The 25,379-nt window shown below is 42.3% G+C and overlaps 1 protein-coding gene, 1 non-coding gene and 1 pseudogene across 2 annotated transcripts; 2 read left to right on the top strand and 1 right to left on the bottom strand.

Annotated features, from left to right (window-relative positions):
- Nucleotides 1–4,201: 4,201 nt before the first annotated feature.
- Nucleotides 4,202–21,223, bottom strand: PRDX6 (peroxiredoxin 6; the record flags this gene model as incomplete). The annotated part of the gene is made up of 4 exons (XM_004706823.3): nucleotides 4,202–5,156; nucleotides 7,779–7,925; nucleotides 8,930–9,076; nucleotides 21,005–21,223. Coding segments are annotated over 4 exons (642 nt in total), but the record flags the coding sequence as incomplete, so codon positions are not given.
- Nucleotides 9,431–11,274, top strand: LOC115872333 (annotated as a pseudogene).
- Nucleotides 21,224–23,819: 2,596 nt separating the features above from the next.
- Nucleotides 23,820–23,954, top strand: LOC115872454. Its single transcript, XR_004047855.1, has one exon. It is a non-coding gene; the product is annotated as a small nucleolar RNA SNORA5 (small nucleolar RNA).
- Nucleotides 23,955–25,379: the final 1,425 nt, after the last annotated feature.

Below are 25,379 nucleotides of genomic sequence, written 5' to 3'. Positions count from 1 at the left end.
GGTGCAAGAATACAAGGAACTGTGGGAGAAAGTCAAGCTCAGACTAGGCAGACACTCCTGGATGCCTAGCACACCAGAGCAGCGTTTCGCAGATGGTCTTATGGGCCCCCAGTGTGTCAGTTCATACTGGGTGTAACTGCACATTATCAAAACCTGACCGCAGGGGCGTAGCCACATAGGGTTGTTTTTCGTTTTCTGTTAACAAGATGCCAGGATACAAATAGGACAGGGCAGGTGCAGCTGCTCGAGAAAGTTATCCTGAACCCCCAGGCTCCTTGTCGCTTCCACCCTTGGCTTGCAGTTTTTATCCTTGTGGTGCCAAGGTAACACCTGTAACTTCCTGCATCCCATTGGTCTTTCAGAAGTAGGACAAAGAGCTTTCACTTTCTGAAGCTTTGCCTTTACAGTCTGGAAGGGACTCTGCCCCAGGCCCACACACCTTGCCATTGCACACATGATCTGGTTGTTAATAGAGATTGAGGAGAAAATGATGGTATTGGGTGAGACACAACAAGAGTATCTGTTGTAATTAATCTGCATCATACTCACCTGGGTTTAAAAATGGTGACTTTCTGGGACTGGAGGAACCTGCCTCTGGAAACAACCCCCTGGGCTCTGCTTATCACGAGCTCTGCAGGTAAATGGCATGTTCAGTATGTATTATTTAACGCATATTGAAGTGGAAGAACCACAAGTACTGGGGGTCTAGAAGTAGCAGGAAACAGATGCCCACTCTCCAATCTTGCTTAGAAGCACACTACCATAAATTTGAAATTTGTTATTGTTGCTAGTTGTCAAGTTGACAATGTCTCAAAGTGACCTTATTATGTGTAACAGAATGAAACGCTGGTCCTAGGCATCCTCAAATTTTTTTCTTTGAAAAATATCTTTGAATCAGAACGCTACTCGATGGTAGTGAGCTTGGTTTTGGATTGAGTTTTGAGCTCAGTTGCTGCCACTGGGTCAGCCCATCTCACGGGCTGCTGCTTTCTCTGATCCTCCGCTTGACCAAGCCTGGTGTCCTTTCCAAGTGATTGGTTTTTCCTGATGACATGTCCAAAGTAAGCGAGAAACTCAGGCCACCTTTGCTGTTAAGGCCGTACTTCGGCCAAGGCTCGCTGTCCATTCTTCTGCCACTCTATGTACATTTACTATTTCTCACCAACATACCTCAAGTGCACCAGTTCTTCAATCTTCCTTCTTTGTTGTCTAGCTTTCACATACAAGGTCTAAGAAAAGACTAAAGCTTATGTTAAGGGCACCCTGTGTGCAAAGTGCTCTTTGCTTTTTACCAGTTTTGCATTTTCCTCAGTGTTTGTAACAACTAGGCAACGCATCATTCCTACCAATTCCAGTGCTTTGGGTTACAAGTTTCAGAAAACCCAACTGAAAAAGGATCAAACATTAAGGAAATTATTTTTTTCCGATAATAGAAGTTGAGGTCAGAAAGGTTTGAGATTGGTAGGCTGTAGTGATGGTTATCAAAGTGGTGTGTTTTCTGTTTGCTCTGATGTTCACATTTTTGAATTTCTTTCTATGGCTGGTCTCTTTCTTAGGTTGCAAGATGGTTGTCAATGCCAACCAGTGCTTCTTGCTTTCTCATTCATCTCAGGGGGAAATAAAAAATGGTTTCCAAATTTACCAAGAATTCTTTTAGAAACCTCCATCAGCTGTCTCATTGGTAAAAATGGAATGATAAGCCATTTCTGAGCCAAGCACTCACAGGAGAGTGGAATGACACCGTTCCTTAAGCTGGTATCATTTGTTTCAAAGGGGTATGGTCCCACTGGTTATCTGGGGGAATAAATTACCATTCCAACTCACTCCAATTACTGGTACCTTGACTTGGCCATTGTGGTGAATTACAAATTTTGAGATTATCATTGTGGATCCCCACCCTTAGGCTGGAGATGAGATCATGCAACTTTTGGCTAGGCAATACGTCACAAGCTCATACTTAGCTTATCTTAGAAAACCACACCCATTGCTTATTTGTAGACTTATTAGGTTCCAAAGAACAAGTTGTTCTGCAACATCTGCATTATACTACATTTGAGGCTTCCACCTGCCGAGCTGGTCCCCCTAACTAACCCCCCATCCCATTACTGCCAATGTTACCTGTTATCCCCATCCTGGTTAAAGACCCTACTGGGCCTGTCCGCCCCAACCCGCCATTCCAATGTGTTCTTCCTTCTCCTGATGCACTGACCTAGCCAGCACCTTCAAGCCTTCACCTGTTTGTGACCCTACATTATTCTGTCATCTGTTCTCTGTAGCTGGACCATATGTGGCCTGGTCATTGTCAGGGTCTCCAGTTTATTATTTGGGGTGACTGTAGAGGACACCTGGGCTCAGCCACAGCCCTGCATGGGGCCTGAATCATCAGAGGTACCACCTGAGAATTTTCTCAAAGGTGTCTGAAAGGCAAAATGTGGGATGAGATAGTCCTAAGTGAGGAGTAGGTATATTTGCTGCAGCCAAAGCATTTACTTTTTGAGAAGTCACAAGGGCTCAAATCCCTCTGCTCTTCTGGGTGAATTACTCATCTATTCTCAAAAATCTGAATGAATCACTAACTTTGTTCTATGAAAACTGAGGGCAGTAATTCTCAATAGGGGAAATGCTACTCTCCCTGCCAATAGCATATTTGTAAAACACCAACATACTTAGGATTACATCTAGACTCAAGTGGCACATTCATTAAATAACAGTTTACACTGGAAAAAGAATACTTGTAGTCTCATAAGGAGCCCTGCTGGTGAGGTGGTTACAATTTGGCCTGCGATCCGCATGGTCAGCAGTTTGAAAACAGCAGCTCTAAGAGACTGAGTTTTCTACTCCTGTAAACTGTTAATCTCAGAAGCCCACAGGGGGTCACTGAATCAGCATTGGCTCAATGGCAGTGAGGACAAAGTTTCACAGCTTCGTGACTCGTTAGTGACAGAGCCAGAACACTGAGGCATCTGGCTCCTTTCCCTACAACTCTCGACAGGGCTAGATGTTTACTAAAGTTAGTGAACTGCCTTCAAATGTGTAAATTCAATGGAAGCTGTCCCATTGGTCAGTAAAGACACAAGTTTCTAGATTGTGAACTGTCACCTTAAAAGGAAGCTGAAGCCAAACTCTCTGGGTAAAAACAAGTTCTAAAGAAAGCCAGCTGCAAAGAGGTCAGAAGACATGGGGAACAGTCAGAAGATATTTGCTACAGAGACTAGACATTCAGCTGTTCTTTAAGGGCAAAAGTATATTGACTTGTGGACGAGGTGAGAGCAGACCTTAATAAAGTTAATAGTTTCTCTCAGACCAGCATCCTCCAGGGTGTTGTACAACTCGAGAACTTTACTTATTCTCAACCTTCTTAGTTTCACCTACATTTTACATATGGAGAAATCAAGGAAAGTAAAGGCTTAGTGATAGGGTGGTACCAGGACATGCTACGCATTTATTCTACTCAATAAAGACATAAATGGCTATATACCAGGCACAGAAAATCTATCTAAACCTCAGACTTACTAGCATAGCATAATAAAAGATTCCAAATCCACAGGTTCAGCGTATAGGGGTTAGTAATTTATGATGCAGACAAGTCATGATGAACTGCACTATGACCATGCTTTTTAACATCTCGTGGTATGTACGAAATAAATGCATAGTGCATAATCTGCTGTTATTCTCAGATGGTTAACCTGCAGATATTCAAAACTATGATCTGTTTACAACAATGACATTTAGCAGGCTATGAAAACCTAATTAAATAAATTTATAAGGTAATTCACATCAGAACTTCCTTACCTCATCACAAATCCTAAGAATGGGACCCCAACTTAAGCCAGGGACTACCTGTAGTTAGTTTGCCCAGAAACACACAGATGGGCCATCATCCTCAAGGTTAATGTTTACGCCTAGCAGTCACATCAAGGCATTAGATTGGGAGAGCTCTTTATACTGAAGATCACAAACTTAAGGGACTATCACATCCAGACAATGTCGTGAAGGAGGAAAATGGGCCAGGAGGAGGTATGGTGAAATCAAAAGCCTAAGTTCTGCAGCTTCTCGCCCATTTTCAACACAGGACAGTTTATTCATTTGTCTTTGGAGAAGAGTACCAATGCCAACCCCGGCCAAGAGAAACAAACCTGTCCTTCTGAGACACGAGTTCAAGCTAGTAATTTAAAGTGTGACAACATAATTAATTCTCTGATCCAGTTTTAATAAAAGATTTTATTTGTGGATCCCCAAAAAGCAAGTCAGAAAAGTCACCCACTGCAAGAATAGCTCTGTAGTAAACATTTTCAATTGTCTCTCCTCTCGCCTACGGTGTGCTCTTTGGTGTGTGGCACATCTGTCATGTTGCCCGCTCCCTTGGTGTACCTCCCGGATAGTCAAGGAGAGCCTTTTCTGTAGCTTCCCCACTTTGATAGAAATGCATCAGTTATTTTCTTACAGCAAAATCTCTCTCCCTGCTCTCCCTCCTGCAGTCGGCTACAAGAAAAGCGCAGGTTGAAAACGCTTTTCCCCAGCTATGTATGATCAAGATACCAGGTATCCAGTTTATTTCCAGGTTCTTGGGCTATATACTTAGGTACTTACAGAGGAAACCCAATTTCAATTCTGTTATTCCCAAAAATGGGTAACAGAAGAGAGGATTTGATTAAGACAGATAAGTCACTCTATCATGGAGGAAAGCCAGCTTTCCAACAATGAACTGGTACTAGGTAGTATCACAAACTCTGCAGAGATCCAAGACTTGAGTCCCAGATACATAATATACTCCAAAGAGAGGCAGCAGAGTGTTAAGATACATGAATGGATTAGAATGCTGGTGCAGGCACAGAAAGTAACGAATCCCAAGAAATCTTTAGTGCCATTTTCATTTAATAAGCCAGTACTAGAACAACCTAAAGACCTTAGTTGTGATCACACCAGGATGTGTTTATGGGATTGCTTCAGGAAAACATGATTGGCAGCTGACACCCTCTGGCTCACTGTGCTAAGTGAGCAGCCCCACCCCACCTTCCAAGAGACACTCAAGGCTGGGGAGTGTAGCGGAGGTATTTCTTGCCAGATGGGAGCTCTTTGGTGAAGACTCCTTTAGGGAAAAGTTTCTTGGCTTCTTCTTCGGGGATGGTTGGAAGAACCATCACACTGTCTCCATCCTATTGAAAGACATTGAGAAAGATGAAGGTCCATCTTAGAGGGATGCTTAAAGACAAGAATTAACTCGCAAAAAGCGACTGCAGATGTTAATGAGAATAATCAAGTATTCTCTGTTCTCCCTTCTGAGGAATTTTGTTTTCTTAGTTTGACCGTTGACATTTTGGTGAGGGAAATAGTTCTCCATTGTAACAAGAAATAAGTTACTGTAGAGTCATTGCCGACAACCCCAAATGTGTCAGAGTATAGCCGTACTTTGGAGGATATTTAAGGGCCGACTTCTTTGGATGTGTATCCCAGGCCTTTCTTCTGAGGGACCTCTGAGTGGATCAAACCAGTCTTTCAATGAGCATCTAGCTAGTTACCTGTGTACACCACCCAGGGAGTAAGTAGTATTCTAGACCTCACTATGGCCCGGGTGATGGCCTCCTGCCTCATCTCCAGCACCCTTGCCCGCCTTCTGCAGCTGCTTATCTCAGCACCCTGACTTTCCTTCTATTCCCAGAAGACGCCAAGCTCATTTTTAGGTAAAAGCTTGCGCAGGCTCATCCTTCATGGCTAGGCCACTCACTCTCTTCATATCCTTCTCAAAGATACTTTAGTTTCAAAGAAAGGCCATGCTTGACAGCCAGATAGAAAAGCCAGCCCTCTTGCCCCTATGCTCTGACTCTCCTCACCTATAGCACCCATCACCCACTAATAAACTAAAACTCGTCGACAGTGTGTCTCGACCACTGGTATAGCACTTCTATGATGACGGGGATTTGATATGGCTCACTGCCATAGCCCAGTGCCCACCACTGAAGCTCAACAAATATCTGTTCAATTAATAGACACAGAATTCAATTGATTTGCCTTTCAGAAAATGAAACCAACAACGGAAGAGGTTGGCCTATTAAAAAAAAGGTCACAATGTTATAGACAGCTCTGGGTGGTACAAATGATTAATTAAAAAGTGGGAGATTGAGTATACCTAGAGGCATTGTGGGAAAAAAGCCTGGGCCACTACTTCTGAAAAGTCAGTCACTGAAAACCCCACTGCTGCCCCCATGGGGTTGCCATGAACCGGAGGTGCCCCAAGGGCAACTGGCTACTGGTTGGCATTGTCAATGCATTCTTGTGTCTTATTCTGCAGATATCCTGGGGTTTAATTCCACATTGGTTTAAACTGATGCTCAAGAGAAACAAAATACTTCATGATAGGAGTATACTACTTAATAAAGTAATGACTTAAAAAAGTGCACACCCCCCCCCCCCCAAAGTGGCCAAATCACATTTTGCTATAAGTATTCTGCCATTAAAAAAAAGCCAAAAACAAAATGGGTGCATAGGCAAACGTGGTGGAGAAAGCTCATGCTGGCTGGCTATCAAAAGCTATAGCATCTAGGGTCTTAAAGGCCTGTAGTTAAACAAGCAGCCATCTATCAGGGAAGCAATAAAGCCCACAGGGAAGAAGTATGCCAGCCTGTGATGAGGTGTCGATGGGAAGAGTTATCAGAAGTTGAAAAACAAGCAACCAAATCGATGTGAATAGGTGTGGATATAGTGGAGACCCCAAACCCACCCACCTGTAAGCTAATTGGACAATCCCTCTCAGTAGGGTCACACAGAAGGGGTGATAAATCCAGGGTGGAGTACAGCACTGATGAAACATATAACTATCCTCAGATTCTTTAATATTTCCTCCCTACTATTAAGGCTTATGTTTTACTTCATTAATATTGTCAAACCTACATATAGTCATTTGTATGCTTAAAATAGTTCGATGCAGGAATTCCGAGACAGATGACCTTTCAGAAACAGCAACTGGAATAATGATTCCCTGAGGTTACGGGAAGATTGGGGTGGGGAGGTGCACGGGATGATAGCAATGATGATTGTATATTCCCTCTCAAGGAAAGTGAATAACAAATAACAGAATTGTAGGTGAATGGATATATTGAATAGGGTAAGATATGGTTATAGTAAGGGTTCCTGGGGGGAAGGTTATCAAGGGGAGCTGATATCAAGGAATTCAAGAAAAAAACGTTTGAAACTGACTTCTTTTGTCAATTTCAATTATGCAATTGTACAATTATGCTTGATCCATTTGGATTATGGAATGTTATAACATCTGTAAGAGGTCCCAATAAAATGACGTTTTTTTTAAAAAAAAAAGGTCAGAAAATTGATGAGAAAAAAGTCTTGTATTACCAAAAGGAATACTTTTGACCAATTAATTTGTCCAAATAGCCTGAAAGTTAGAAAACACTATGAAATTTGGGTTTTACATTAAAGGTCTCAACCAAAGCCCACTGGAATTGAGTTGATTCTAACTCATATTAACCCTACAGGACAGATAGACTTGGCTCCTAAAGGTTTCTGAGCTTGAATCGTTACAGAGGCAGGCCTTCTGAACTTTCTCACAGCAGAGGCTGGTGGGTTTTAACCACAGCAGCTTAGTGCTTTAACTCACTATGTCACTGGGGTTCCTAATCAGTGTTAAAGGCCTTGAAAATGGTACCTTGGTAAGTCTTAAACTCAGTCATGGGGAAGAACATTCCAGAGTACTTGTAGGCCAGATACAGAGCCCTAAGTAACAGAGATCCTTTAAGCAAAGTTGAGTATATATATGCCTGCTTTACCTTCCAATCAACTGGGGTGGCAACCCGCTTTTCCGCTGTCAGCTGGAGAGAGATAACTACTCTGAGAATCTCGTCAAAGTTCCTTCCAGTGGTAGCCGGGTAGAGGATAGACAACTTTAGTTTCTTATCAGGGCCAAAAATAAACACCTGCAAAGGAAAGAAAAAAAAGCATACACAGAGCATTCCTCTAGTGCTTTTGATGGCAAAGCCACTTAGGAAATGAAAAGCCAGTACGAGAAATGTGCAAAGGTATCAAAAGTTAAACAAAACTGTAACGATACAATAAACTATTCACCTGAGCGTCTGGAATATAGTTTTTGTCTCCAAATTACTTTTCTAAATTTAGATAGGAGTTATATTTAGTTCTGGCTATCCTGAGAAAAATTGAGATGCAAATTAAGTCCAGAAAAGCCCAAGGAAAAGCTTATGTCAAGCCTGTCAAATTTGGAGGATTATCATACAAATATTATTAATGGGAATTAATATCAGACCTTAAATTATAGTTGTACACTTACACAAATGAGGGACTGAGTTTGTTCTCTGATGGGCAGAGTTAAATCTGACAAGAATAAATCTAAAGCACAGATGAGAACTTCAAGAGGCAGAAAGCCTAAATTCATGGTAACAAACAACATGGGTAGACACCGTGAAGATAGTGACAAAATCAGTACATAACCAGTCATTGAACTGTTCAGGTAGAAACTGAATGGGCAAACGACTGGTTGTACACTACCAACACCAAAAATAAATATAATTTAAAAACCTAGAAAATAGTTGCTTTATGAAGAAGGAAATGACCTCTTACTTTCAAGAGGACTTCCCAAGAGCTACAAGAAACACTGCTCATTTTCCAATGAAGTCAGCCATCCTCATTAGCATAGTGGTGGCTCCTCTATTCTGTCACTTCTAGATGCCCTGTTAGGAAATTGCTCATTTGCCCTTGCTAGGTTTCCACAGGAGCCCTGGTGGTATAGTGGTTATGTACTGGGCTATGATCTCCATGGTCGGCAGTCAAAACCACCAGCAGGTCCACGGACAAACACTAATACACAGCTGTACCCTAATTAGAGAGGCTGCTGCCTTTCCTCTGTATTTACATGTACATAGCATGGTCAGTCATGCAGACCACAGAATGGACTTCTAAGACTCACCACTCGTGCTGTCACAGGCATTCCCTTTTCGTCCTTCTCTGCTGGGTCCAGCATGCCCAAGAGGATGGCAAGGTCCCGATTCTTATCATCAATGATGGGGAAAGGCAATTTTTCTGTGGGCTCATTACCAATGTATGCGTTGATATCCTGAAATGCAGGTAAAAGAGGAGAAAAACTTTAAGCCAGGTGTCTCCTCTGAATTTAACTGGTGAATTGCCCAGGTAGTCCCTCTTCAGTAAGTGAGGCCGGAAAAAAGGCTATCTACCTGCAGAAAAATGAAGCAAGACCCTTACCTCTCACTCCATGCACAAGAAAAAACTAAAGGTGGATCATAGACCTTGAGGTAAAACCCCAAACTAGTAAGGCCATTAATGAGGGAATTCGGACAAACCTAAGAACCTTGGCTCTGGGAATACATAGGCTTTGGGAAACAGGGAAGGGCACAAATACAGAGGAGTCACAAATTCACAAGGGGGATATACTGAAGATAAACACCTGTGTATGGCTGCCAGCCCTTGGCTTTCAGGTAGAGGCTGGGGGAGGGTAGTGGAGCCCGTGCTGCTGCCACGTAGTGTGAGGCAGCTCTGGGGGTGCGGAGCAGGACACAGCATGAGATTAGCCTCTTGAGAGTGGCCCCAAGCAACCGCAGCACCGTCAAGAGCTGGGGGAACACCCTACATCAGCAGCAAGATCAGCCTCATCTCCAAAGAAGAGATCGGCTATGAGGGCATCCTCTATACCAGCGGTTCTCAACCTGTGGGTTGCAACCCCTTTGAGGGTTGAAGGACCTTTTTACAAGGGTCACCTAAGACCATCACTTATTTCCGAAGGTCTTAGGAACTGAGACACCGCTCCTCTGTCTCCAGGTGGTCTGCCCATGCAGATATGCCCACCTACCCGTACCCGGCATGAAGACTGTTACCCATGCAACACTATGCTTCAAGACAAAATTTCATTGATTTGTCATTAGAAAAAATTATTTCGCAATATATAGTTACATGTATTGTCTGTGATTAATCACTATGCTTTAATGATGTTCAATTTATAACAATGAAAATATATCCTGCAGATCAGATATTTACATGATAATTCATAATAGTAGCAAAATTACAGCTATGAAGTAGCAATGAAAATAACATTATGGTAGAGCGGTCACCACCACATGAGGAACTGTATGAAAGGGTCATGGCATAAGGAAGGTTGAGAACCACTGCTCTACACCATCGACACGGAGAACTCCACAATCGCCAAAGTTCAGCACTTTGGTACAGAAGACAGACCAACAGATCGTCCAATTCCACCTTGAGATGAAATCTCTAAGTACATTATATTCCGTGGAAGTGATAGTAAAGACCTATTTGTGAGCCACCAAAACCACAATGCTCTTTGCCTCAAGACCCCGCTATGGTTCAGTCTTCAATAGGCTCTTCTACATCTTCATTCCAGTCGGTGGGCTCCTATTGACCTTTTGGCAGGATGCCGGCGTATAGTCAGTTCAGTCCAAGTTCAATAGTTGGGCAGTTGTTTGGTGCTGTTGGTGTTGCTGGAAGCTCCCTGACATCTTTTGGAACAGAAACATCAAACACTGGTACCTCATCCCAAAACAATGCAGTTGGTTCTTCTTTTACACAGGATACAGATCTCTAAATTCACCGTTATCTCAAGGTTGTTCAAGCCCTCAGTTAGACCCTCTCAGAAAATGCTCAACCATGGAACAAGCAGTACAGACCACCTCAGTCCACTTACCTGCTCCAGCATCTGTTGGGAGAAGGAGCCCAGTACCAACCAGGTCAGAGAGGGCGTGGAGGTCATCGAGGTAGAAGGGGAAGATTTGGTATTCGGCGAGATGATGCAATGAAATTTGAAAAAGACTTGGACTTTGAAAGTGCAAATGCACAATTTAACAAGAAATTGACAAAGAATTCCACAATAAACTTAAATTAAAAGAAGATAAACTTGAAAAGCAGGAGAAACCTTTACATGGTGAAGATAAAGGAGACTCAGGAGTTGATATCCGAACCAGGGAAGGAAATGCTGATGAAGACGACCCACTTGGACCTAACTGCTGCTATGACAAAATGAAATCCTTCTTTGATAATATTTCTTGGGATGATAATAGAGAATGAAGACCAACATGGGCTGAAGAAAGAAAATTAAACGCTCAAATATTTGGAATTCCACTCCGTCCAAACCGGGCCGTGGGGGCTATGGAGGGGGGGCTGGGGGGAGCCTTGGCTTTCGCAGCGGCAGGGGGACTTCCACCACCCCGGGAGGGTAGAGGAAGACACGGGGGCAGAGAATTGGCAGATTTTGAGTGTAGGAAAGACAACAGAGTTGCTGCATAGTGTACCAACAAGTCTTTGAAACTAGAGGGATTGCTAGCTCTTCATGGTCCTGACCATTGGTTTCAGTCTTCTGACGAAGACACGAATTTGTTATATAATTGTCACCAGCACTGGGCTTTGTTTTGTTTTTCTGCTTAATTTGAAAGATAGCAGTAAAACCTGTGAGAGTTAGAACCCCATGGAGCAGCCTTGTTTTACTGGGTCTCACACAGTTTCTGCCTTTGATAGGTGCGATCTTACCACTTTTCTACCACTCTCTTATTAATGGAAAATGTCTTGAGTTTTTCTTCTCAGGCAGGCTTTTGCCTTACACAGGCTCCGGCTTTTGTCATTTTAACTGAATAATGCGGTTGCTTTGGGGGAGGGAAAAGAAAGCTTATCTTTAAAAATGAACAATAAATATATTTGGAATAGCAGATTAAGTGATTTTTTTTAATATACAATTAAACTAAAGCAGTAAATTAGTAGAACTTTTAAGTATTTTTTTATAACTGAGAGGATTTTTCTTATCACTAAATTGTACCTGGCAATTATTGTAAGTTGCCTGAGAATGGGCCGTGATACTGTGTTTTGAGGAAGTATGTGTCTGTCTGTCTCTCTCATTTTTTCTTGGGGGGTGGGGGAATCCTGTAATATCCTGTTTGAAATAGCTCAAGTAATTAGGGTGCTGGATGGTAGAAAATTCTGTCAGTCAACTACGTACACACAGTAAATACTGCTTCTTAGGCAAAGGCCGTTTTTTATATAGTTAAATTCAATTGTATCCATTGTCAAGGAAACATTAAGAATTTTGTATAGCTGTATAAAAAGCAACTAATTTTTAAAGAATAAACATTTTAAAGTCAGCAAAAAACAAAAAAACCCACCTGTATACATCGAAAGAATTCACCAAGAGAGTAATAAGAGAGCCCACAGACTGGGAAAACTTCTTTAGCAATGACACATCAGACAAAGGCCTTATTACTAAAATCTAAAATACTTTGCAAGCTTACAATAAGAGAAAAATTAACTGCCCACTGAGGAGATGGGCAAAGGACCTGAACAGAAGTTTCAAAGGGGCAGAAATCTGAATGGTCAATAAACATATGAGAAAATGTTCCTGATCATTAGCCATAAGAGAAATGCAAATTAAAACAACTATGAGATACCAGCTAACACCCTCAAAGACAGCCCAACTCAAAAATCTGGAAGTGTTGGAGGGGCTGTGTTGAGATAGGAATTCTTGTCCACTGCTGGTGGACCTGTAGGTATGTACAGCTATTATGGAAATCGATTTGGTGATATCTAAAACAGATGGAAATCAAGCTACCATACAACGCAGCAATCCCCCTACTGGGCATATACCCAGAAGAGGCAAGAAACAAACCACGGCCAGACATCTGTACTCCAATGTTCAATGAGGCACAGTTCACAATTGCCAGGAGTTGGAAGCAACCCAAATTTTCATCAATGGACCAATGGATCAAAAAACTGTAGTACATACATACAATGGAGTACTATGTAGCCCTAAAAAGCAGTGATGAACACATGAAGCGCATTGCCACATGGGAAGAACTGAAGAAAATCATACTAAGCACAGTAGGCCAAGCACAAAAGAAAAAGTACAACATGAGTCCACTGAGGTAAGCTTTAAAAAATGGGGCATAGGGGAAGCTACTATATACATACATTCCTGGTATGAGGTCCAGGTACTAGGGTAGGGGCCAAACTCAATCCAAGGATACATATGGCAGCCAACTAAATAGGAGGGAGGGAAGAAAAGATATGGGTAGGGGGGGAGCAGGGCACTAACCCACCCAAGGGGAGGGTATTGTTTATATCTCCACAGGAGAGGGAGAGAGAGACCATGCTTCAACCTGATGTGCCAAGACATGAATACAACATACCGGCATGTACCAGGGAACCAATAGAGGTCTACATGGCCAGTCCCAATCCCAACTATGTGGACACCTCCCCACCCCACCCCCCAGAAGAATGCACTTCAGAGGACAGCACTGAAGCTACAGCTTGGGGAGAGGGGCACGCTAGATTAGAGCACACAGGCGAAATGAAGAAGGATAGAGGGAGGGGAACACATCCTGGCCCACCAAGACCCGAGGACGATATTCCTGCTCAGAGCAGACAATGCAGAGAGAAGACCATAGAGCTGGCTCCACCATGAGACACGAAGTCTCTCACTAAACCACAGCACTGCGGGGGACAACACTGGAGACACAGTGTGGGAATAGTGCACAATCTGACCCCATCACGCTGGCGTGAAACACTAAAGGCATGCAACAGAGCAGCAAGGGGAGCAAAGTGATGAAATCCCTGGGGAATACCAAAAATAGACTTTGGAGACAGAGTGTGGCACCCCATCAGACTCGATTGGAAAACACTCAAAGGCCAACAAACAGACCTTGAACTATTTATAGACTTTTCCATTTTTGCCAGCGGCTTTCTTTTTGTTGTTGTTTTGCTGTTATTGTTTTAGTTTTTACTTCCTTGGTTGTTTTATTTGGCTTTGCCTAGTTTTTGCGCTTATTAATGTCTCTGCATGTCTATGTAGATAAGATAGGCAGGATAAACAATTTGGAAACAAAAAGAACAGGACTGATGGTTCTGGGGGGGATATGCGAGAAGGGAAGGTGGGAGAAAAGAAGGGGGGGACACAACTAAAATCAATGGAGAAAAGGATGTAGGATGCCTCGTGGGGTTTAATCAAGGGCAATGTAGCCATAAGGAATTACTAAACCCTAATGAAGGTCGAACATAATGGGGGTACAAGAGGAATGTAAAAGGAAACAGGAAAGAACCAAGAGGCAAAGGACATTTATAGAGGTCTAAATACAGGCATGTATATATGTAAATATATTTATATATAATGAAAGGGAATAGATCTATGTACTTATAGCTATGTGTTAAGAATTAAGGTTGCAGATGGACATTGGGCCTCGATTCAAGTACCTCCTTAACACAAGAATACTTTGTTCTAACAATCCGGCATTCTGTGATGTTCACCTTCCTGATACGATTGCTGAAGACAAAATGGGTGCATAAGCAAATGTGGTGAAGAAAGCTGATGGTGCCTAGCTATCAGAAGATATTGTGTCTGGGATCTTAAAGGTTTGAAGATAAACAAGCAGCCATCTAGCTGAGAAGCAAAAAAGCCCACATGGAAGAAGCACACCAGCCTGTGTGATCATGCAGTGTCAATGGGATCAGGCATCAAAGACCAAGAACAAAACAGCATATCAATGTGAAGTGAATGAGGGGGAGTCCCATCTGTAAACAATTGGACATCCCCTCACAGAAGGGTCACAAAGAGATGAGCCAGTCAGGGTGCAGTATAGCACTGATGACAACTTTCCTTTAGTTCTTCAATGTTTCCTTCACCCCACTATCATGACCTCAATTCTACCTTACAAATCGGATTAGACCAGAACATGCACATTGCTACAGATAAGAGCCCGCAATACAAGGAATCCGGGATAGATAAACCCCTCAGGGCCAACAATGAGAATAGAGATACCAGGAGAATAAGGGGAAGCTGGGGGGAGACGGGGGAATCCATCACAAGGATCAACATATAACCCCCTCCCAGGAGTCAAACAACAAAAAAGTATGTAAAGGGCGACAAGAGGACAATGTAAGATATGAAAAAAATAATCTATCACTTATCAAGGGTTGACGATGGAGGGAGGGTGGGGGAGGGAAGGGGAAAATGAGGTGCTGATAGATATCAAGGCTCAAGTAGAAAGAAAATGCTTTGAAAATGATGCCAACATATGTACAAATGTGTTTGACACAATGAATGAATGAATGAATGGATTGTGATAAGAGATGTAAGAGCCCCCAATAAAAGTATTTTTTAAAACATAGGCAAGGTAGTAGAGAGGAACTGAATCATAATAAAGTAATAATATTTTTCAGGGGTCCTCAAACTTTTTAAACAGGAGGCCAGTTCACTGTCCCTCAGACGCATTGAGGGGCTGGACTATAGTTTAAAAAAAAACTATGAACAAATTCCTATGCACACTACACATATCTTATTTTGAAGTAAAAAACAAAACAGGGCAAAACCACCTGGCGGCCTGGGTAAATATCCTTGGCAGGCCACATGTAGTCCACAGGCCATAGTTTGAGGACCCCTGTAATTGATAATAATAACAAAAGGAACCAACAGTCCTCACCCCAATTATTTGTTGTCAGATTTAAAAGGGTACAGGACCAAGGCTGTAACTATAGGAAATAAAGCCCTTTCAGATTCAAGTCTCTTAAAATCCCACATTTTTATTGTTTTTTGAAAGCAACAGTAAGCCCTCTAACAACTGAATAATGTTACTACCCAAAGCAATCTATAAATATAATTGCAGGTGGTCAAATACCATTATCAAGAAATGCTCAGGATTACCAGTGGTTAAACAGTGTAGAGTGAGCTCACAATTCAAGGTATTTCTGGGTACCCAAATGATGCAAAGTCCATTAGAAACAATGGGCTCATTAAGTCTATAACATCTAGAAATAGTGTCACATGCCAATAAAATTCTGTAGATTGGTCCCTGCCTTTTAAGGATAAATTAAAAATAACTTTCTCATGGGTAAAATGGCAGAGGAAAAATTATACTAATGTGAAACCCACATAGCAGGAAAATAATGTGCTCCCCTCTACTAATAAAAATTGACCCATTCATTCATTTCTACTTTTCCTAACCCTGAAAGCTTGGAGGTGGGGGCAGGGGGAGAAAGCATCTACTTTTATTATTTGATCAAGCACTGATATAGCAATTCAAGTGGGCTAAGCACTATGGGAAGTACACATGGAATACAGATGAGGAAGACACGGTTCCTGTCTTCAATTGAACTTCTAATTTGGTTAGGTGATTTCCATATAAAGCAACAGCAAACACAAGCCTGCAATAATTCAGTGCCAGATTATAAATGTTGGAGTTACTAACATAAACGTATGGAAGGCCGATGAGTTAGGAAGATTTTGAGAAAGAGGTAGGACTTCTCCCTTATCCCTTGACTAACGGGGAAATGTTTTCACAGGTGAGAAAGGATGATATTTTTAAGGGAAAATATTAATGACAACATGTAGGCAAATCTGTGCATAAATTACTGACAGTGAGAAATATAGCTAAGTAGAGTTTGAAGAAGTAACAGAAAATAAGAGTTAAATTTCACGTAAGATCTGTAATACTATGGGGAGCCTTGATGGTATAAGGATTTATCAACAGACACAGACATGATTAGAGTAGCATTTATACATTTAAAATATTGCTATCTTAAAATTTTTAATTTATTTGGTTGTTGAAATTATACAAAGTGGAGCACAGCAAGATTTTCTACATGTACAATTCAAGGACATTGATTACATCTTGGAATTGTGTAAACCACTCTCTCCTTTTCTGAGCTGTTTCTCGCCCAGTAACATAAACTCACTGCCCTCTGAGTTGCCTATCTGATCTTTCAAGTTACTGCTGTCGATTTAATTTCATATGCATAGTTCTTATAAGAGCATAAGGCTCAAGGCAAACATTTTTTACTAGTTAAACTAAAGGTATAGTTTGGTTTTAAAAAGACTTGAGGATATTTTTTGGTTAAAGGTTCAAAGATAAAATTTCAGGGATTTATCTAATCTCCATGTCTCCAAAAAGTCTGCAGTTCATGAGACTCTGAAATTCTGTTCTGCACTTTTCTCCTTTATGATCAGCATTTTTCTATAGAATCTCTGATCAAATGTCTAGTGATGGTAGCTGGGCACTATCCAGGTCTTCTGGTCTCATGACAGAGGAGGCAGTTGTTCATGGAGGCAACAGGCCACATACTCCATCCATCTCCTCCGCATTTATAAACTTTGAAATGGATAGCAATAAATTAATCCCGACTTCCCATTTGCTGTCACGGCTTCTAAAAAGACAACATGAATAAGTAATAATTATTATGGTTTTATGTTAAGGCAACTTGAAGTTTCCTATATAAGCTGTTTGTTATATGTCAACTTTGGACATTGCTTCTGATGGCTGGAACTTGTTTCCTATAAATGTAGTCACCATTCGGAAAACGTCCAAGCTCTCCATCTAAAATCCAGTTTGCTCCAAACTTCAAAAGGTATCATACAATAGCCTATGTTTCTTTCTGTAGTGACACAATTTTAATTATTGCTAACCTTGCAATTAATTATTACTCAATGCTGCCACTTGCAGAATAGGCATTACGTTACAGCCATAAACATCAAAGAATCACACTTTGGCTTTATTCTGTATTAAACAAACTTAGCTGCCATCAAATTGATTCCCACTCCTAGTGACAGAGTAACATGGGCACATAAGGTTTTCTTGACCATTGTCTCCTTGTGTGGAACTGCTGAGTGGGGTCAAACCACCCACCTTTTGATTAGCAGCTGAGCACATTATGGCTTCTTTGTTCCTTCCTAAATCAGGTAAATTTCTATACAGTATGACTCTGAATCAGCTTGATAGCAGTGAACAAGTAATCAACTCATATCAAAAAGAGTTAGCTTAAAGTTCTGATCACATTGTCCTAATTTCCTAGATGGGCAACTGCAAGCAAGCCCCCTCCAACTCTGAGCGAAAATGAGAGCAAAACCCACATAGAGGCTATCTCTGGGGTATAAACGTCTGACCGATGGACAATTACGAAAAAACAAAAGACAACACAACAAAAGCCCAAGCACAGCATCTCTGAGTTGGTTCTGACTCGAGCTGATACGAAAGGACGGGGCAGAACTGCCCTGTAGGGTTCCCAAGACTGCTACCTTCATAAAAGCAGGCTGTATGCCTTACTCTGGAGGAGGGCAGCTAGTGGGTTAGAATCCCAAATTCCTGAACTTTCAGTTGAACTCTTTACCACTACACCAGGGCTTGACAACTCCTTCTTGGCCTTTCTCATTGCCACCGAGTCGATGTCTACTCACAGTGACCCCATAGGACAAGGTCAAGGTGACCAGATTTTAACATTGGTAAAGCGGGACACCACTGATAAAACTCATAGCCTGGCAAAATAGCCACATGGCAGCTGAAAACCTTATACCCTAGCTTGTTGTGCATTCTTTAAAAAAATCGGGACTTTTTAAAAACGCCGTGGGACGCGGGAAAAATTGTTAAAAATCGGGACTCTCCCACCAAAAGCGGGACGTCTGGTCACTTTAGACAAAACACAACTACCCCTGTAAGTTTCAGTGACTGTTAATTAACTCTTCAGGTGATTAGAAAGCCTTCTTTCAGTTAGCGGCCCAACATGTAACCACTACTACTCCAGGGTTTATACTTGGCTCTAGTGCTCTGTAAATTTGCCCTCATTTTGAAAGAATCGAACCAGCTCTCTCTCAACAGTCTTCATCATAATCTTCTTCCCTGGCTGCAAATGCAGCTTTTAAATCATTGAAAGGCTTTTTCTTGCAGTAAACCTATTGTCAAAGTTGATTCCCATTCAGACTACATAACGTTTTAAGACTGCAAATCTTAAGAGCAGACAGCCCAACACCCAACCCACAGTGCCACCCAAATTCACTGTCATCAAGTTGATTCTGACTCTGTAGGGCAGGGTAGAACTGCCCCTGTGAGTTTCAGTGACTAATTCTTTAGGGGAGCAGAAAGCCCCATCTTTCTCCTGCAAAGTGGCTGGTAGTTTTGAACTGCAGACTTGTAACTAGCAGCCCAACGGAGCTATCACCAGTGGACCTACAGTGTGACTAAGGCCCCTTTTTCTGGCACTAAAGTTAAGGCTAAATAAGAACTGTATGTACCTGGTCTGATTTACCTACAAATTCAACTTAAAAAGACACATGTAGCAACTGATTTCATTCTTAACCTGGGGACTGTGTGTACTTCCCTTAAAGGGCTGCTGTTAGACTTTAATGAGAAACTGCCTGTGAAAATACTGCAGAAACATTAGTTAACATTCACTGTCAAATATAAGGAACGAAAAACAAAAATTTACTTCAAGAAATAGGATTACCTTTCCCTTTTCTCTTATGCATGAATCTTCCTACAGATTTAGGATTAACTGCTATGAAATGACCATGGCATCCAGGCTTACTCAACAAACCACAAATCAGTAAAATACTTCTTTTATTCAGTTGCATGGAAAGTGTTTCCTCAAACGTTAGCTTTCCAGAGTGAAACAAAGTTAATAATGAAAACACGACTAGTCAGATAGACAGAAGCACTTTCAAGACTGTGGCCCTCAGTTAGTTACCCTTCAGTTCTGCAATTAGGCACAGCCTCGTGCTACAAATAGCAACCATTTAAGATCTAAAGCACTTACCCAAGGATAAAGTTCAGAGCGTTAGAAAGAAGGAGGGATGAAACTGGAGACATGGGGAGGTAGTAGGATAAGTGATGGTACCTTTAGGGGATTGCAGTGGACGAATGGATGGATACAAAATGTTTATGAATAATTGAAGGTAAAACTGTTGAAATGTAAACTTTCACCTAATTCACAATAAAAAGTAATTATTATCCTTTATTTTTCAAGGAACCCTGGTGGGGAGGGCTGTTGGGTATGCAGTGGACTGCTAAGTGAAACGTCCAAGGTCCACTCAGCGGGAGAAAGATAAGGTTATCTGCTCCTGTAAATTTAGAGTCTCAGAAACCTTCTATAGGGTCACTGTTTAGTCAGAAACCCATTCAATGGCAGTGGGTTCTTGGTTAATTCTTGTTATTCAGAAGTACATTGTAGCAAAATCAAAGTCCTTGAATTGTTCTCAAGTAGGTTTCAACAGCCAAAATTATAACCCAAGTGAATCTTTCTGATGAGTGGACAATTTGTTCATTTAGCACATACAGATGGAAAACTTTGGATGTACTGAGTAAGAAGCACTGCTTCACCAGTGCGCAGAACCAGTCTTTTCCTGCTGCAGCCCTACACTGATGGGAGGGACAAATGAATAAGCAACATGCGGAGCCTTTTGGTGGCAAGGGCAAAAGGAGGAAAATTAAACAGAAGAGAATAGGGAATCTAGAGCAGATGGATCCCTTTAGATCAGGAGGCCAAGAGACTTACTGAGGCCTCACTTGCGTTGACACCTACAAGAGCTAAGGGCAAGCCTCAGACACCAGAAAGAGAGGAGTCAATATAGCTAATAAAATTTTGGATATATTTTGATGGTAGAGCCCACAAGCTTATGAAGAATTAGACACGAGAGGAGACAAAAGATGTGAAAAACTAAAAGGAGTTAGCATGACTTGTATTTTTGGCCCGATTAACTAAAATAAAGCGCAGTTGCCATTACTTGAGATGTATACAACCCTGAGAGAAATAACAGGAGCCTAGTTTGGGACAGCTTGGCTTTGAGGCGCCTGGACAGCCCAGAGCTATTTGCAGATGTGAGTGGGTGAACTTACCAGAGGAAAGAGTGTACATAGAAAAGAGGAGATCTAGGAAATGGATTTGAAGCAACTCCACCATGAGTTGGGAGATCATGAAGAGTCAATCCAAGGGCTTGAACAGGAATAGCAAGATAGGATGTCCCGGAAGCCAAGACAGGAAAATGCTTCAGGAATAGTTGAATAGGTCAGCTGAAAAGGCCAACAGACATCAGGGTTATGGGCTGACCAGTGGATTGGGAACCATGTGATGGTCACTCACTGTGCAATCCAGGTCAGATGTTCAGGTCATCAGTGAAGTCTGAACTGGAGCTTTACTTGCACTCTCACCTCAGAAACCAAGCTAATCTCGATCATCTGTAACCTCAGGGGCAAAGCACAGGCTGCTGGTACTCTACCTTGCTCCAGGCAAGATGGTCTTCAACACTGTCTATCGAAAGGGCAATCAACTTCACATTCCTCTTGGCAAATTCTGGTGCCAGCTTTGCAGCTCTGCCAAGTTCTGTGGTGCACACTGGAGTAAAGTCCCTAGGGTGGGAGAAGAGAATGCCCCACCTAAAAGGAAGGAAAAGAAGGTTACAAGTGAACAAAGAGGCGCCATCGACATCATGGACAGTGAGAAGTCAGAGTTTCTGGATCAAAAACAGATTTTTTCTTTTTGAAATGAATGTTTACAAAGCTACAATTAGCTTTCTTTTTGAGGGGTGCTTTTCAACTTTCTAGGAGCCCTGGTGGCAGAGTGGGTTACATGTTGGGCTGCTAATTGCAAGATAAGCAGTTCAAACACACTCGTTGGTCCTGTTCTGAAAACATGATGAGCCTTTCTATTGCTGTCAAGGTTTTCTGTCCGGGGGAAGTTCTGTCCTGTCCTACAGGTCGCTGAGTCAGAAACAACTCCCAGCAGTGAGTCTGCTTTGGTTTTTGCAAGCTTCTTACCTACATAAAAAGCCCATGTCCACTGTGGTTAGAGACATAGAATTCAAGTTATAAATAATTTAAAAGACTAATTAAAGAGTGTTGCTTCTGTCATAGCTATGGTGCCACCCAGATGCCTTTTCTGTTAAAAAGAAATCTGTTCTATTCAAATCAAGTAGCTTACTGAAGTACTTACTTCTTACTTTCTACATTTTTTCTAAGCATGGAAACTCTTGCTCCAATAAACATTCAGCTCTAATAATGGGTGTCCCAATGTGCCCTGAATCCAAACAATTGCCTAACTGCAATAATGAACAGATTATGTAATAGGAAACAAACAGGTTTCTAGCTCCTATTATATGGACAATCAAGGTTGACACTTTCCTTCTTTGGAATGAATGCATATCTTCTGTAAAACTTCCATATAATCTTCTGTAAAACTACTTGACTGATCTAACTCGTCAAACAAGACACCCAGTTTTAATCTCTAACAAAAGAACTCTTCCACCCAGTCTTACTGCTTCATTTATTTTTTTCTTGTTTCAAACCAAGCAGGTAGACAACTGTGTATAATTGCCTCCAAAATTCCACACTCACTGCTATCTGACTCACAATGCGCCTCCCTGTGGGTTTTAGAGACTACATTTTCATAAAAGCAGAAAGCCCCATCTTTCTTCCTTGGAGCAGCTGGTGTGTCTGAACTGCTGACCTTGTGGTTAGCTGCTCAACAGGTCACCCACCATGGCTCCTAGAGTGACAGTCTACAATACAGTTTTCTGTAACTACGGATTCTTAGTGAATGCTAATCACTAAGTCATCATCACCTGAGGTAAAACTTGTACAGATGACTAGAGTGTTTCAAGCTAACTGCTAAGAACAGGGCCTGATTTGAAGAACTGTACCCTGTCCATGTCTATTCCTGAGTTCGGTATAGTCATTGTAATGCATTATTAAATCCTGCAGAAAAGGGAGTGCCCCCCAAGGGGGATGGTTGGTGTCAGAAATGCTAAAGAAGGTTGGAGGATGCAGGCAAGTCTGACTGATGGCCGGCCACCTCTGACTATCAGTCTAGAGCTGGTAATTGGTTTCTACCCCCAACCCTTTGTGAAATCAGAGATTAGATGCTGCTCCCATGTCATCAGAGATTAGATGCTGCTCCCATGTCATTTTATTGGGGACTCTTACTGCTCTTCAAAGAATCCATACATCAATTGTATCAAGCATATTTGTACATATGTTGCCATCTTTTTTTCCCTAAATATTTACAATCTATTTGAGGCCTTGTCTCCCTTCCCCTATGGTTTCTTCCCCCCTCCTCTCCTCACCTTCCCCCACCCTCCTGGTATCACTACTCCCATTTCTGTTCCCGAGGAGCTAATCTGACCTGGATCTTGTGTGTCCTAAGCTCTATACCTGTGTACATGCTCTGGCCTAGCCTGCAGTGAAAGGCGGGATTCCCATGTCATTTTCTCACCAAGATATAAAGACATTAAAGGAGTGGGCAGAGCAAAAAGGATCTGTGTGAGGGATAGGAAGACAGTGTACACCCTGACGTTGAACTTCTAGCCTCTTAAAACTGTGCAATAAAAAAACTGCCATCTGTTAGTCATCACTTGCGGCATTTCTGCTATAGAAGCCCTAGGTCACTAAGATTCTAGGGGAAAGGACCCACTGAAAGATCAGATGAAACCAAGTGTTCTGATGTGGAGAAGAAATGGAACGAGGCTTCCTCTGCTCCCGACTACAGAGGGGCAATGATCGGGAATAGTTACGAGCTCTTTCTAGTGAGTTAAGAGAGACTATTCTGCTGAATCATGCTAAGGAACTAACAGTTTTAAGCCACTTCATATCCTTCATCCCTCTGAACCCAAACTCTAGTTTATTACGTGGTCAGAAATAGGATTAACTCCAAGAACTTCTAGGTCTGCCTTCCTCCCTAAGGCCCCTTACTGCTGCTCTTAAGACTAATTCAATTACATGATCCCATTTCCTTCCTTCCTCATTTTCAAAAGAGTGAGTTTCCGCCTTGAAAGGAACATCCCCTCAGAAAACGCTGCTATGTTTAGTGAAGGTGTCCTATGGAGGAGCTGCTTCTGCAGACAGAGGAAACAGTAAGACTACTAACTCACCAACTGAATCACCCAACCCCTCCCGGGCCTGCCCCAACTGTGAGGGGTGGATCACTTGACTGTTATGCTTGAAATTACTTAATCCCCTTTCTAAAAACATAAGGAGTAGTCAAAAACTGATCACCTGGAAAATTCACAGGAAGCATCCGATTAAAAAAAAATTAGATTCTGCAGCTATGTCAAATTCAGTGCCTGCCTTACCCACAGCAGGCACTGGCCTAAAAGGCTGCCACAGAGACACTGTAACTCATGGGCCCTGTTTCTCTCTGCTGAGCCTCAGGGATAAACTTTGTTACAGACATGAAAACAAACAAAATAATTAGATTCGTGTACTGTGACAACATAAAGGGCCCAATTCCTTTTTTGGGTGCGGCAGGGCAAACTAGACGAAGTCTGGTCCTGGGCTGATTAGTGTATTATTTCTTTATAGGTACAGATGCCTTTCTCCAATTTTTACTGGTTCCCAGAGAAGAGACTACTTTGATGAGTCACAGGGCAACACACAACAAAATACTGAAATAGAATAGTTAGTTTAAATAGTGGCAATATTTAAATTACTGCAACTTTTCTAATAATTATAGTAAATATGCTTTATGTTAATATTGGTTACAGATCTGTATGAAAGCCAAGAATTCTGGTAGGATTTTGTGTTTGGAGGGGAAGGAGGAAACATTGTGAAAATCCCATGGAGTTTTGAAGCAGTGCTCCAAAAGGCTTTCGTAAATCCCAGCTATGGGCTGGTCATTCTGAAGTCTTCCCTTGCCTTCAAGGTCAGAGAGAGCTCATTCCTTTCAAGCCTACTCTCTTAGCTCACCAAACTTAACTTTCCCCCAGTCAGTGGCTGGAGGAAGAGCCTAAAGTAAGGAGCTAGGTAGGTGTTTTGTATAAAAATCTCCCCAGGTTGCACAGCCCCGTGCAATCACAGAGTCACCTCTTAAACATCTATTTTCCCCTCTGGATACTGGATGTAAAACGTACACAGTTGGGGAGGAAATGCCCAAGCACACTATGTAGTGGAGTCACAGGAACTTTTGAATCATAATCTAAACTAAGTAATTCATATATGCGGATTCACGGTTTGTAAAACCAGGGTGCCACCAATTTTCCCCTAGTCGGAATGGTTTGACGGACAGGCGAATTTACAGGTCAGAGACCCTATTCCCTTTAAGGCCAAGCGCGCTGGAAGCGCGAAGGGAGGGGGAGGGGGCAACGCGGGACAAACTAGTAGGAAAACAAAGGAGTCTCAGCAGGATGGAGCTCCGGTCCAGGCGCCTGCCTCGAGGGCCTACGTGGGCAAGAGTAAGTCACTGCACCCCAACCACCTCGGGAAGCCCTGCCCTCAGTGTTGCAAGTTCTGGAAAGTAGGGCACACCTAGTGTTCTTTGGTTCCTCCCACAGCTGTTCTCCTATCTTGACCAGTACAGACGGCGCTGGCCAAAGTTTTTCAGCCACTGATACGGCAGGTTTCCATGGTTGGTTTAAATTTTCCCGTTTTGGGACCTGTAAACCCTACAGCAGGAAGCAGAACCACGCTGCGTCCTTCGCCGAACCTGCGGCGGGCAGTTAGCTGTGTCCTCCGCCTCTGGCTTTAAGCACCCGTTTTCCCAAGGAGCAAATTCCAAATCGGAGGGAGTGAGGGTGGTGCCACCCCGGGCACGGGTCCCGGGAAGTGACCGCACATGCCTCCCCACCCTTGCCCCCTACCCGGCAGGCCGTGAAAGGACACACC

This window comes from Echinops telfairi, unplaced genomic scaffold (assembly GCF_000313985.2).
Source record: "Echinops telfairi isolate 266 unplaced genomic scaffold, ASM31398v2 ScPeMD7_7424;HRSCAF=8462, whole genome shotgun sequence".
Classification (NCBI taxonomy): domain Eukaryota; kingdom Metazoa; phylum Chordata; class Mammalia; order Afrosoricida; family Tenrecidae; genus Echinops; species Echinops telfairi.
The sequence above is the reverse complement of the archived record's forward strand: the minus strand, read 5'-3'. Positions and strand labels throughout refer to the sequence as shown.